The sequence below is a fragment of the Gorilla gorilla genome, chromosome 10, assembly GCF_029281585.2.
Source record: "Gorilla gorilla gorilla isolate KB3781 chromosome 10, NHGRI_mGorGor1-v2.1_pri, whole genome shotgun sequence".
Classification (NCBI taxonomy): domain Eukaryota; kingdom Metazoa; phylum Chordata; class Mammalia; order Primates; family Hominidae; genus Gorilla; species Gorilla gorilla.
The window spans coordinates 138,327,386-138,341,474 of NC_073234.2; the positions used below are offsets into that span (position 1 = coordinate 138,327,386).

The 14,089-nt window shown below is 46.7% G+C and overlaps 1 protein-coding gene across 1 annotated transcript in view; it reads right to left on the bottom strand.

Annotated features, from left to right (window-relative positions):
• The window catches only part of VPS37B (VPS37B subunit of ESCRT-I), a 31,473-nt gene extending 29,930 nt beyond the window's left edge, over positions 1–1,543 (bottom strand). Inside the window, exon 1 of the mRNA XM_004054072.5 lies at positions 1,255–1,543. Within this exon, the coding sequence (XP_004054120.1) occupies positions 1,255–1,365 (111 nt within the window). The 5' untranslated portion in view covers positions 1,366–1,543. The remainder of the gene's footprint in view (positions 1–1,254) is intronic.
• Positions 1,544–14,089: the final 12,546 nt, after the last annotated feature.

The following is a 14,089-nucleotide window of genomic DNA, read 5'->3' on the forward strand; positions in this document are numbered from 1 at the left end:
CCCAAAAGATCAGACTTTCCGAGAATGAGTCCAAATGGGTTGAGAGAAAGGGAGCACACACTGCAAATCTGCAAGGATGAAGTCAGTTACCCGAGAGCAAACCACACCTCAAGGTGTGAAGGAAGATAACCAGAAACAGGAGCTGGCACATGCCTTCCAGGGGCTGGGCAAGGCTTGACTCTCAGAGGTGAGGGTTGGCAGCCAGCCCCAAACCCCCATTTTAACTTCTTCCTGAAACTGCTCCAGGAACCTTCCTTAGTCCCAGACACGTGGGACACAGTGGTACAAAGCCAGCCACACGAAATTTCCCACCTTCCCTTCCTCGGTGGAGGGGGCAACCCTTACAGAAAAACGTATCCTGTCGCCACCCTTAGGCCCATCCACGAACTCCCGTAACTCTGCTGGGGCCACTTCAAAAGAAGTCAGACTCCAGGGGCATTCTTGGGACCCCTTAGATACATGTAACCTTCAAACCTTACCCTGGCATGGTATGACCATGGACTCCTGCCTCCAAACCCTGGGGACCCTCGCCCAACCCTTAAAGAGCCTCAGAACCACCTCATAGACTCAGCTACAGACCCTCAGCCTCCCGAACCCATCTTGGAACCCTCAATCCTCTCCTAAGAGTCCTATTTGGATAGTCCACTCAGTCCCCCAAAACCTACTCTGATCCCCTATAGCTGCCTCAGTCCCCCTGGATGCCCCCAACCTTTCCTCTCAAAGGAAACCCCCCAACCTCTACCAGATCTAGCTCTTGGTCCCCCCCTCAGTCAACCCTAATCCTCGCCTCCGACTCAGCCCTTATTACTCTCCCCGCTCCTCCGACCAAACCAATCTCAGATCCCCCCAGTTCCGTCCTCTTCCGCCTAGACCCAACGATAGCACTCTAATCCCCAAATTCCCATTCCAGGCTCCCTAATCTCCCCTTCAGACCCAGCCTTAAGTCCTCAGCCCCGCAAAACCTTGTCTCAGGACCCCCAATCGGCTCCCCAAGCCCCGTCTCAGGACCCTTTTTCCCGCTCCGCCCTAGTCTCGGTCCCCTCAGTCCCTCAAACCCCCTCTCAGGCCCCCTATTCCTGCCTAAGCACCAGTCGCGGTTCCCTGGCTCCCGCACCCCGCCCCAAGCGCCCCCATTTCTAGCCCAGTCCCAACACGACCGGAGGCGCCGCGGTCGCCTCCGCCTCCGGCCACCGTTCGAGGAGCGAACCCCGCTCGAGGCCCCACAGCCGCCGCCTTAAGCCCAGCTCGGCTCACCTCCTCCATCTTCTGCACCATCTCCGTCAGCTGGCCCTCGTCCTCCAGCAGCTCGTTGAGCTGCACCAGCGACAGCCCAGCAAACCGGGCTTCGCTCCCGGCGCCCGCCATCCCCACGTCTCGGCCGTCGTCGCCACCGCCGCTGCGGCCACCAGGCTCCGCCGACCGGAAGCGCCGCCCTCAAGGGCCGCCCCCCGCGGGGGGGGCACGTGACGCCAGCCCTGGGTCGTGACGTCATCACCGCGCGGGCGGGCGGACGTGACGCAAGTGTCGCGGCTCGCTTGGAGTGGAATGTGTAAGGGACAGTCGGGACTTCTAAAGGGAGGGGAAGGGCCCTATGATTGGGCTGTGACGCGTGAGCGCATTAATGACGTCACTGCGGCTCGGGAGAGCGCGCCATGAGGTCATAAGAGCCTTTTTCCTCCAGGAAGAGAGATACCGCGATCCAAGGAAAACAGGCAGTGGGAAGGAAGTTCCCGCAGCCTGTGAGCCCAGCCCGATGCACGGAACCCAAAAGACAGAGACTTCATGGGGAAACAACTTTAGGTGTCATTGGTTCCTTGGAATTGTGGAGCTGCCACGTCATTCATTTAACAAATATGTTTTGAGACCTACTCTGTACTGGGCATTGAGTATACAGTTTTGAATAAAGCAAAACGGACCCCTGCTTACATGGAGCTAACAGAATGAAAGAGGACGCAAACAAAACAAGAAATAAGTAAAATAATTAGGCGATCACAAATAAGGGAATGGACACTGAAATAAGAAAATAAAAAGACCTTTAGGGTAATAAGAGATGGCACTTTCGGAGAACGTGGCGTCTAAGGAAATGTGAAGGATGAGAAGGGAGGAACCAGCCACCATTCCTGTAGGAAGCTCAAGGCAGCAAAACCAGCACGTGCAAAGGCCCTGGGACAGGACTAACTTGGTGCATTCAGGAATGGGAAGAAGGCCAGTAAGGCTGGAGCATTTTGAGCAAGGACCCATTGAGTGGCCCCTTTGCATCACCTCAGAGGAAGGTGCCCAGACATCCAGGTGGGCCAACCTGTGCTCTTTCAGAAACAACACGATTTAGGGTGCAGTCGCTCTCAGTCTCCCAGCTACCGGGAAGCCTCTTAAGATCCAGGAGCCTGGCAACTCATTATCCTACTTTGGAATCTGTCACAGTTCTAGTTAGAAGAAACCTAAGGCTGAGGTTAACCATGACAGCCCCCTAATTTTACACATAAGGGAACTGAAGCCCTGGGAAGGGGAAGTTTTTTGGGCTTTTGCTTTGTTTCTGAAAATCAAGTAATTGGCAGGTCTCCTGGCTCCCAGTCTGGCGTCCACCACGCTGGCATCATAACACACTGACCTCGTCTCATAACTCAGCTCTGAACACAGTCGAGGCATTCAGCAAATGCTTATCGGCAGACTTAGGGGCTTTGTGTATAAAGCTGATTCTTCTGCAACTCCATGGGTAAAACATAAGGTCTGTGTTCTCCATCCATACGTTAGGCTGGGCTCTGCCAACCTCTTCTCTCCTTACAGCCCGTTGTACTAAGGGCTCGTGTTTGCAGAAAAATGATGAAAGTTAGAGGAACTATTGCTTTTTTTATTTTTTGAGACAGAGTCTTGCTCTGTCGTCCAGGCTGGAGTGCAGTGGTGCGATCTCAGCTCACTTCAATCTCCGCCTCCTGGGTTCAAGCGATTCTCCTGCCTCAGTCTTCCAAGTAGCTGGGACTACAGGTATGCGCCATCACACCAAGCTAATTTTTGTGTTTTTAGTCGAAATGGGGTTTCACCATGTTGGCCAGGTTGGTCTCGAACTCCTGACTTCAAGTGATCCGCCCACCTCAGCCTCCCAAAGTGCTGGGATTGCAGACCTGAGCCACCCTGCCCGGCCAAAAGAAATGTTTCATATAATCCGTAAGCTAAAGGTTTTTTTTTTTTGGTTTTGTTTTTGTTTTGTTTTTTTGAGATGGAGTCTTGCTCTGTTGCCCAGGCTGGAGTGCGGTGGCGTAATCTCAGCTCACTGCAAGCTCTGCCTCCCAGGTTCACGCTATTCTCCTGCCTCAGCCTCCTGAGTAGCTGGGACTACAGGCACTCGCCACCCCACCCGGCTAATTTTTTGTATTTTTAGTAGTGACAGGGTTTCACCATGTTAGCCAGGATGGTCTCGATATTCTGACCTCGTGATCCGCCCACCTTGGCCTCCCAAAGTGCTGGGATTACAGGCATGAGCCACCGTACCCGGCCAAGCTAAAGGTTTTATTGAGCTCAAAAGGACACTCGGTAATTTTCTTGCTTCTAACTTGTTATACTTGGTGAAGAAAGATGGCTCTAAGGAGGAAAGGACACAAGTGGGAAGGAGATGTAGGAAGCTGGCGTTTCTTTTTTCCTTCTCCCTCCAGGAGAAGAATAGACCTGTCAAATTGAGAATAGTAGCTCTATTTCCAGGAAATCCTCTCTATGAGGCTTAAGATGTCCAGGAATTTCTCATAGTCCCCACACAAGGTGAGAATAAGGTAGGGGTCAGAGCTCTCCAGAATCTAGAGGGATGATGTGACTTAACCAAGAACATACCCCAGGAACTGGCTTCAGAATGGCATACCTATATACAGTGACCTCTAAAGGTACAAAGTTTAAACAAGGCTCACTTGCCACCCTCGCCCAGTCCTTTTATAACTCTTCTCATACTTGCTATCTGCCACCAACCTCTTGGAGTCATACACCACTTCCTTTGTTAAACAGAGCAAACCACCAAATCATCTTGTTTTCTGCTGCTCTAAAAACTTCTTGTCACTCTTAAAGGGGATTGAGAGAAGAAAAGAAAATGTCAAAGCTTCCTTGCATCAGTGTCCCTGTCAATTTAATGCATGGATGGATTTGCATGTCTTTTTCCTTTTATCGGTTGGCTGATATTTGGGTTTCTTTACGTACCTACATCTGCTTGTAATGCTTGTGGGTTAACTAAGATTTTGCTCTGGTGAATCAAGGGCAATGTATGCATGTGCCAGAGCTTCACTCTCAATGGGAGCATTGTTGCCGTCTGAGCAATGAATCTCCTGTTACACAATATTGGGAATTGTTTGGCAAGCATACCTAAAACACACACACACACACACACACACACACACACACACACAAAACCTTTGCATAGTTGAACCTAAAAATCTTCTAGCCTTGGGATTAGAATTCTTTCTCTCCCATTGGTAGATTTATCCAGAAATAATTTCCAGTTTGAGACGCTGGGAAAAAATGTATTAATAAGAAGGTGTCCATAGCATAGCACACATAGCTACAAAACTATGTGTGCGCACTAGAGGAATTATTCCCCCAGGTGTCAGGGGGAACAGCCATGCTTCTCTGGGGACTCACAGCCTGATGTCACCACCATGTCACTGTCATGTACTAATACCTACATGTCCAAAATGACCTACATACTAGTCATCCAGAAAAAACAAATCGTTTTAGATACAGTCTCTGCTTTGGAGAGCAAGAGAAGATATACAAATATAGAATAGTATTTTTAAAATTATATTTAGGGTTGATGTTATTTTGGTGTGTTATAAAGGTAGGGGGCCAGGCCTGGTGTCTCACACCTGTAATCCCAGCGCTTTGGTAGGCCAAGGCGGGTGGATCACTTGAGGTCAGGAGTTCGATACCAGCCTGGCCAATGTAATGAAACCCCATCTCTACCGAAAATACAAGAATTAGCCAGGTGTGGTGGCATATGCCTGTAGTCCCAGCTACTTGGGAGGCTGAGGCAGGAGAGTCACTTCAACCTGGAAGACGGAGGTCTATAGAATGGTCACAGGAGGGGAGGGTGAATAAATGATATTATGAGAACTTAAATGTCCAACAGTATGGGAATGGTTAAGTAAATTGTAGTAAATCTGATAAATGGTATATTTTCAGCCATTAAAATAAGATACGCAAAGACTATGAAGCTACGTGGAAAAAGCAACATGAGTTAAGGTACAAAGGCAAAATATAAATGTAGGCTGGGCATGGTGGCTCACACCTGTAATTCCAGCACTTTGGAAGCCTGGGGTGGGAGGATCCCTTGAGTACAGGAGTTCAAGGCCATCCTGGGCATCAGAGGGAGACTCTGTCTCTACAAATATAAAATAAAAAAAAAAATAGCCCAGCACGGTGATGCATGCCTGTGGTCCCAGCTACTTGGGAGGCTGAGGTGGGAGGATTGGTGAGGCCCAGGAGGTTGAGGCGGCAGTGAGCTGTGGTCGCACCACTGCACTCCAGCCTGGGCAAGAGATTAAGACCCTGTCTCTTTCTCTGTCTCTCTCTCTCATTCTCTATATGTGTGTGTGTCTGTGTATATATATCACATGTATAATGTGTATACAGACTGATTATAATGAACAAGCTATATTTCTATAGGACAAAGACTCGAGGGTAACAAAGTATTTAAGTTGTTAGTGGAGAAGTTAGTAATTTTTTTTTTAAGGTTACAACAATGCTTGTGGATTGAAGTTTTTTTTGTTTTTGTTTTTGTTTTTTTGAGACAGAGTTTCGCTCTGCCGCCCAGTCTGGAGTTCAGTGGCATGATCTCAGCTCACTGCAACCTCCGCCTCCCAGGATCAAGTGATTCTCATGCCTCAGCCTCCTGAGTAGCTGGGATTACAGGCACATGCCACCACGCCCAGCTAATTTTTATATTTTTAGTAGAGACAGGGTTTCAACATGTTGGCCAGACTGGTCTCGAACTCCTGATCTGAGGTGCTCCACCCACCTTGGCCTCCCAAAGTGCTGAGATTACAGGAGTGAGCCACCACACCCGGCCAAGGATTTTTGTATTTTTTTTTTTAACTAAAAGGAAGAAAACTAATATAACTAATGTAAATGTAGCTGCTCACAACCTCAAGAAAAACAAAAAAGAGTTTATTAAATATCACTGGCAAAACCAAAATGGTCACCAACAAAAATATTAAAATCCTGCAAACCCAAACTTATGTGCCACACCAACCCACAATAAATAAAAATGTATTGGGTGATATGCCATGAAACAGAGCAGGGCAGATTTTCACAGCCTGATTTTCACTAAACTCCCTGCTGGAGTGTTACTGAAAATTCACTTTTCTTACTATTTACTTAAAGGAAGATGGGGGTCTTAATCTTGCTCTTTTTTTTAAATCTCTCAACAAAAATGCTTCTGTTTTACATCATTATTTCATATTTAAAAAGAGGTGATAAAGCTATTTTTACCTCTTGTGTTGATCAACCCAGCCAGGGAGAACAATTGCAAGACCACTTAACTTTTTTTTTTTTGAGACGGAGTCTCGCTGTCGCCCAGGCTGGAGTGAGTGGCACAATCTTGGCTCACTGCAGGCTCCGCCCCCTGGGGGTTCACGCCATTCTCCTGCCTGAGCCTCCCGAGGAGCTGGGACTACAGGCGCCCGCCACCTCGCTCGGCTAATTTTTTGTATTTTTAGTAGAGATGGAGTTTCACTGTGTTAGCCAGGATGGTCTCGATCTCCTGACCTCGTGATCCGCCCGCCTCGGCCTCCCAAAGTGCTGGGATTACAGGCGTGAGCCACCGCGCCCAGCAAGACCACTTAGCTTTTGCTTCCCTTATGAATGATTTCTCTGATCACCCCTAGAGAGGTCCCCAACTGTTTTCAAGTCCCAGAACCTTGCTTTCCTCACTAAAATAGCCTTCAGAAAGTGGCCCTGCAGCATTTTTTGCCTGATTTGCCTTGACACTGCAGATAAACCACAGAGGCAACAGCCTGTTCTCTGCTTATATGCATTGTGATAAGCCTGACAGTTTCAAGAAGATTAGGTTCATCCACTAAGAAATTAACTCAGCTCTAACATTCACTTTGAACCCTGACAATGTTGAAAAACCTTACATCTAAGTGGTTATAACACTTGAGTTGGTTTACACATAGGTAAAAGTACAAAGACAGGATTTCCAGGCATTGGGTTTGCAAATTCTCTAGAGAGAAACTAGAAACTGAAACCCTCTCAAGGTGGTTTTTTGTTTTTGTTTTTTTTTTTAGGAAACCTTTATAGGTTTTTGTTTGCTTGCTTCTTTGGTTACAAAAGTAATTTGCAACTTGAATTTCTTAACTGAGTCATGGGCTTATATTATTATCTATTCCTTTTGATAAATTTGAACTATTTATAATAAAATATACAAATTAACATCCAAATACTTAAAAATAACGTTTGTTTACTGTAAAAACTGTCTAAACTGTGAGAAGTGTGTAAGCTGAAAAGTTAACAACAAACCCTATTGAACCTATATCCCAGAGGTAGCCACGGTGATCAGTTTTGTTTCGGTTCTAGAATTTTTAAAAAGATAAACATGTACGGGCTGGGCGTGGTGGCTCACGCCTGTAATCCCAGCACTTTGGGAGGCCGAGGCGGGTGGATCATGAGGTCAGGAGATCGAGAACAGCCTGGCTAACATGGTGAAATCCCGTCTCTACTAAAAATACAAAAAATTAGCTGGGCGTGGTGGCGGGCACCTATAATCCCAGCTACTCGGGAGGCTGAGACAGGAGAATCACTTGAACCAGAGAGGCGGAGGTTGCAGAGAGTCGAGATTGCGCCATTGCACTCCAGCCTGGGCGACAGAGCAAGACTCCATCTCAAAAAAGATAAACATGTACATAAGTTAACTTTTCATTTAATAGAAGTGGGGTCTTAGTACTCTGCAAATGGCATTTTGGTACTGTACTTTCAGCTATACCACATTCTTTTTAACTGCTGTATAGTATTCCAGAGTATACACTGTGGCATGCATGGATGCATTTAGTTATGAGACAGGGTCTCATGTTATAGCCCAGGCTGGAGTGCAGTGATGAGATCATAGCTCAATGCAGCCTCAAACTCCTGGCCTGAAGCAATCCTCCCTACTCAGCCTCCTGAGTAGTTGAGACTACAGGTATGTGCCACCATGCCTGACTTACTGTGGCATTTAGATTTCTCTTTGTCCATACAATAAGCTGTGAAAAACAGTCTTGTGTACTTAATCTTTCTGTACATCTTAAGCCTATATGTAGGATAATTTCCTAGAAATTGAATCACTTTTTTTTGTTGTTGTTTTTTGACAGGGTCTTTCTCTGTTGCCCAAGCTGGAGTGCAGCAGCACAATCTTGGCTCACTGCTCAAGCCTCAAGCTCCTGGGCTCAAGTGATCCTCCCACCTCAGCCTCTTGAGTAGCTGGGACCATAGGCACACACCACTATGCCCTGCTATTTTTTTTTCTTTTTGAAAGACAGGGTCTTGCTATGTCACCCAGGCTGGTCTGGAACTCCTGACCTCAAGTGATCCTCCTGCCTCGGTCTCCCAAAGTGCTGGGATTACAGGCATGAGCCACCATGCCAAGACTTCTTTTTAATTTAAAAAAATTAAAAAGATCCTTGGCTGGGCACGGTGGCTCACGCCTGTAATCCCAACACTTTGGGAGGCCGAGGCAAGTGGATCGCTTGAGGTCAGGAGTTCCAGACCAGCCTGGGCGACATAGCAAGACCCTGTCTTTCAAAAAGAAAAAAAAAAAATAGCAGCCAGACCAACATAGTGAAACCCCATCTCTACTAAAAATTTAAAAATTAGCTAGGCATGGTGGTGTGCACCTGTGATCCCAGCTACTCGGAAGGCTGAGGCATAAGAATCTGTTGAACCTGGAAGGTAGATCTCGGCTACAGTGGTGTGATCTTGGCACTTTGGGAGGCCAAGGTGGGAGGATCTCTTGAGCCCAGGAGTTCAAGATCAGCCTGGGCAACATGGAAAAACCCTGTCTCTACTAAAAATACAAAAATTAGCCAGGCATGGTGGTGCATGCCTGTAATTCCAGCACTTGGGAGACTAGATGGGAGGATCACCTGAGCCCAGGAAGTCGAGGCTGCAGTGAGCAGTGATCGTGCCACTGTACTCCAGCCTGGGCAACAAAGTGAGACCCTGTCTCAAAAAAAAAAAAAAAAAATTACCTGGGTATGGTGGCACATGCCTGTAGTCCCAGCTACTTAGGAGGCTGAGTCAGGAGGATTGCTTGAGCCCATGATTTGGAGGCTGCAGTGAGCTATGATCGTGCCGCTGCTCTCCAGCCTGGGCGACAGAGCGAGACCCTGTCTCAAAAATAATAATAAAATGGCATAAAATAAAATTCAAATAGTAGATAAGGGGGTCAAACAAAAACGATTAACAACTTGTGTTTCCTTCCAGAAGTTTTTTCAGTGCTTATTCAAGCAACTATATTCATATCCACCCTCCTACCCACTTACTTTTTTTTTTTTTAAAGCAAGAGAGATCACACTCTACTTATATGGAACGTGTCACTTTGCAATCATATAGCTAAGGACAAATCAATATAACTCCTTAGTGACATTAGCTGACCCATAGCTGGTTCCAAAAACTCTTGAAACCTATTCAACAGGTGTTGCCTGAATTTACCTTTCCCCTAGTAGTGCTGAAAATAATGTTGGTGTTTTTTTTTTTTTTCCTTTGAATTTCATGCAGGGTGTTTTCTTTTTTTTTCAAGTGAAGATTCTTCTCAGCAGAAGGTGTTAATCCAGGCTCTAAATCTGGAACATTCTAATCACTGTGAAATTTTGCATGTCTTGTCTTAGGCAGAAAATGTGTGAAGATACTAGTTTATTCTGCTCTTACCTTGCGGTCCTTCTCGAGGTGATTCTGCATATGCTAATGATCTTATGTCAGCTCCCACCTCAGTCACCCCCACCTCTTCACCTCCTGGACCTGTTGCCCTCAACGTCAGTGCTACAGAAACCCACCTAGTTTACGCTCTTCTTTCAAGAGGGGGTGCCTTATCTGATGCACTCAAAATCTACTCCCTCCTCCCAAGCCTTTCTATTTATATAACTGCATAATGTTTAACTGTACAGGGAAGCTATGAATCCTGTATTCATTTCCTATGCTGTGACAAACAACCACTAACTTAGTGGCTTAAGCAACACTCATTTCTTCTCTTACAGTTCTGCAGGTCAGAAGTCCAAAATCACGAAGTCCTAAAGTCAAGATTTTGGCAGCCCTGGTTCTTTCTGGAAACTCAGAGGGGAGAATCAGCTTCCTTGCTTTTCTCCCAGCTTCTAGGGTCCTCGGTCAATCTCTGCCTGTTTTCAGATTGCCTCCTCTGACCCTGACGCTCCTGCCTCCCTCTTAGGAAGCCTTTTGTGATGACATTGGACTCACCTGGATAGCCCAGGCGCCACTCCCCACCGCAAGGCCCTTCGCTTAATCAGACCTGCAAAGACCTTGTACCACACAAAACAACGCTGGCAGGGCAGGAGGATGCGGGTGTAATTGGGGAATTATTATTTAGTCTTCCACGCCATCCTCCTTTACAAACAAATAAATTAGGACAAAGAAACTAAGTTCTCCTTGGCCACCTAATTATTCATCCTTTCTCCCCATGGGCGACCACTGTTAACACTCCTTGGTGTGAATTTTTCCAGACCATTTTTATTCTTTAACATATATACATATGAATGCACAACAGATTTATTTAGTGTTGTTTTGGGTAGTATTTTTGTTAAAAAATATGGCATCCTATTCTGCAACATGCTTCTGTCTCTGTTTTGAAATCCATCTCTATTAATACACATAAAACTAGTTCAGCTACCACTTTTAAAAAATTACTTCTTTTTTTTTTTTTTTTTTTTTTTTTGAGACGGAGTCTTGCTTTGTCGCCCAGGCTGGAGTGCAGTGGCGCGATCTCGGCTCACTGCAAGCTCCACCTCCCGGGTTCACGCCATTCTCCTGCCTCAGCCTCCCGAGTAGCTGGGACTACAGGCGCCCACTACCACGCCCGGCTAATTTTTTGTATTTTTAGTAGAGACGGGGTTTCACCGTGTTAGCCAGGATGGTCTCGATCTCCTGACCTCGTGATCCGCCCGCCTCGGCCTCCCAAAGTGCTGGGATTACAGGCGTGAGCCACCGCGCCCGGCCAAAAATTACTTCTTATTGTGGTACAATGTACCTAAAGTTTATCATTCTAACCGTTATTATTTATTTATTTATTTTTGAGACAGAGTCTTGCTCTGTCACCCAGGCTGGAGTGCAGTGGCAGATCTTGGCTCACTGCAACCTCCACCTCTTGGGTTCAAGCAATTCTCCTGCCTCAGCCTCCTGAGTAGCTGGGATTACAGGTATGCACCACCAAACCCAGCTAATTTTTGTATTTTTAGTAGAGACAGGTTTCGCCATGTTGGCCAGGATGGTCTCGAACTCCTGACCTCAAGTGATCTGCCCTCCTCAGCCTCCCAAAGTGCTGAGATTACAGGCGTGAGCCACCGCACCTGGCCCCTGCTGTTTTTGTGTGTGTGTGTGTTTGTTTTTTTGTTTTGTGTTTGTTTTTTTGTTTTTTTGAGATGGAGTTTCGCTCTCGTTGCCCAGGCTAGAGTGTAGTGTGACTCGATCTCGGCTCACTGCAACTTCCACCTCCCAGGTTCAAGTGATTCTCCTGCCTCTGCCTCCCAAGTAGCTGGGATTACAGGCATGTGCCACCACACCCAGCTATTTTTTTTTTTTTTTTTAACTAGAGACAGAGTCTTGCTCTGTCGCTCAGGCTGGAGTGCAGTGGCGCAATCTCGGCTTACTGCAACCTCTGCCTCCTGGGTTTAAGCAATTCTCCTGCCTCATCCTCCCAAGTAACTGGGACTACAGGCACACTCTGCCATGCCCGGCTAATTTCTTTTGTATTTTAGTAGAGACAGGGTTTTCACTGTGTTGCCCAGGCTGGTCTTGAACTCCTGAGCTCCAGCAGTCTGTCCTCCTCAGCCTCCCAAAGTGCTAGGATTACAGGTGTGAGCCACTGCACCAGGCCTAATTTTGTATTTTTAGTAGAGACAGGGTTTCACCATGTTGGCCAGGCTTGTCTCAAACTCCTGACCTCAGGTGATCCACCCACCTTGGCCTCCTAAAGTGCTGGGATTACAGGCATGAGCAACCATGCCCAGCCTCTGCTGTATTTTTAAAGTGCCCATGAGGGACCGGGCATGGTGGCTCAGGTTTGGGAGTCCTAGGCGGGCAGATCACAAGGTCAGGAGTTCAAGACCAGCCTGGCCAACACAGTGAAACTTCGTCTATACTAAAAATACAAAAATTATGCCATGGAATACTATGCAGCCATAAAAAAGGATGAGTTCATGTCCTTTACAGGGACATGGATGAAGCTGGAAACCATCATTCTCAGCAAACAAACACAAGAACGGATAACCAAACACCGCATGTTCTCACTCATAAATGGGAGTTGAACAATGAGAACACATGGACACCAAGAGGGGAACATCACACACCGGGGCCTGTCAGGGGGTTGGGGGCTAAGGGAGGGATAGCATTAGGAGAAATATCTAATGTAGATGATGGGTTGATGGGTGCAGCAAACCACCATGACACGTGTATACCTATGTAACAAACCTGCACGTTCTGCACATGTACCCCAGAACTTAAAGTATAATATAAAATATATATATACAAAAATTAGCCAGGCATGGTGGCAGACGCCTGTAATCCCAGTTACTTGGGAGGCTGAGGCAGGAGAATCGCTTGAACCAAGGAGGCAGAGGTTGCAGTGAGCCAAGTTCATGCCACTGCATTCCAGCCTGAGCGACAAAGGTAGACTCTGTCTCAAAAAATAAATAAATAAATAAAATAAAGTGCCCACAAGGACTTGTGCAAATCCTCTAACGTGCCTGCCTCAATTTCCTTATCTATAAAATGGGGATTAATAATATGTATGTCTACAGTGTTTCAAGGATCACATAAAGTGATACAGCATTTTTCACCATTAAAGAATACATACTTGGGACCGGGCGCGGTGGCTCACGCCTGTAATCCCAGCACTTTCGGAGGCTGAGGCGGGCGGATCACGAGGTCAGGAGATCGAGACCATCCTGGCTAACACGGTGAAACCCCGTCTCTACTAAAAATATAAAAATTAGCCGGGCGTGGTGGCGGGCGCCTGTAGTCCCAGCTACTCGGGAGGCTGAGGCAGGAGAATGGCGTGAACCCAGGAGGCAGAGCTTGCAGGGAGCCGAGATTGAGCCATAGCACTCCAGCCTGGGCGACATAGCGAGACTCCATCTCAAAAAAAAAAAAAAAAAAAAAGAATACATACTCAGCCAGCTGCGGTGGCTCATGCCTGTAATCCCAGCACTTTGGGAGGCCTAGGTGGGTGGATCATGAGATCAGGAGATGGAGACCATCCTGGCTAACACGGTGAAACTCTGTCTCTACTAAAAATACAAAAAATTAGCCAGGCGTGGTGGCGGGTGCCTGTAGTCCCAGCTACTCAGGAGGCTGAGGCAGGAGAATGGTGTGAACCCAGGAGGCAGAGCTTGCCAGTGAGCCGAGATCATGCCACTGCACTCCAGCCTGGGCAACAGAGCAAGACTCCATCCTAAAAAAAAAAAAAAAATACATACCCTAAGAAATACTATGTCAGCTCCATATCATCATTTAAGCCTCCCTCTTTCAAAAAATCTCACCTGCATGCTTTCATTTATTCATCATTTCATACATTTATTGAGCATCTACTATAACCTAGTCACTGTTCTAAACGCCGAGAATACAGCAGTGAACCAAACAAGCAACACCTTCACCCCCATGAAGTTTACATTCCAATAAGGAGAAAACAGATGCCAATCACATAAACTAGTTATGTAACTAGGATAATTTCAGGTAATAACACAACCAGATCATATACAGCCTTTTTTATTATAGTGACACAATTGGATTTTATTATGAGAACAGTAGGAAACAATGGAGAGGGGTTTTCTGGGGTTTTGTTTGTTTTGTTTTTTGGGACGGAGTCTCACTCTGTGGCCCAGGCTGGAGTGCAATGGCACAACCTCAGCTCACTGCA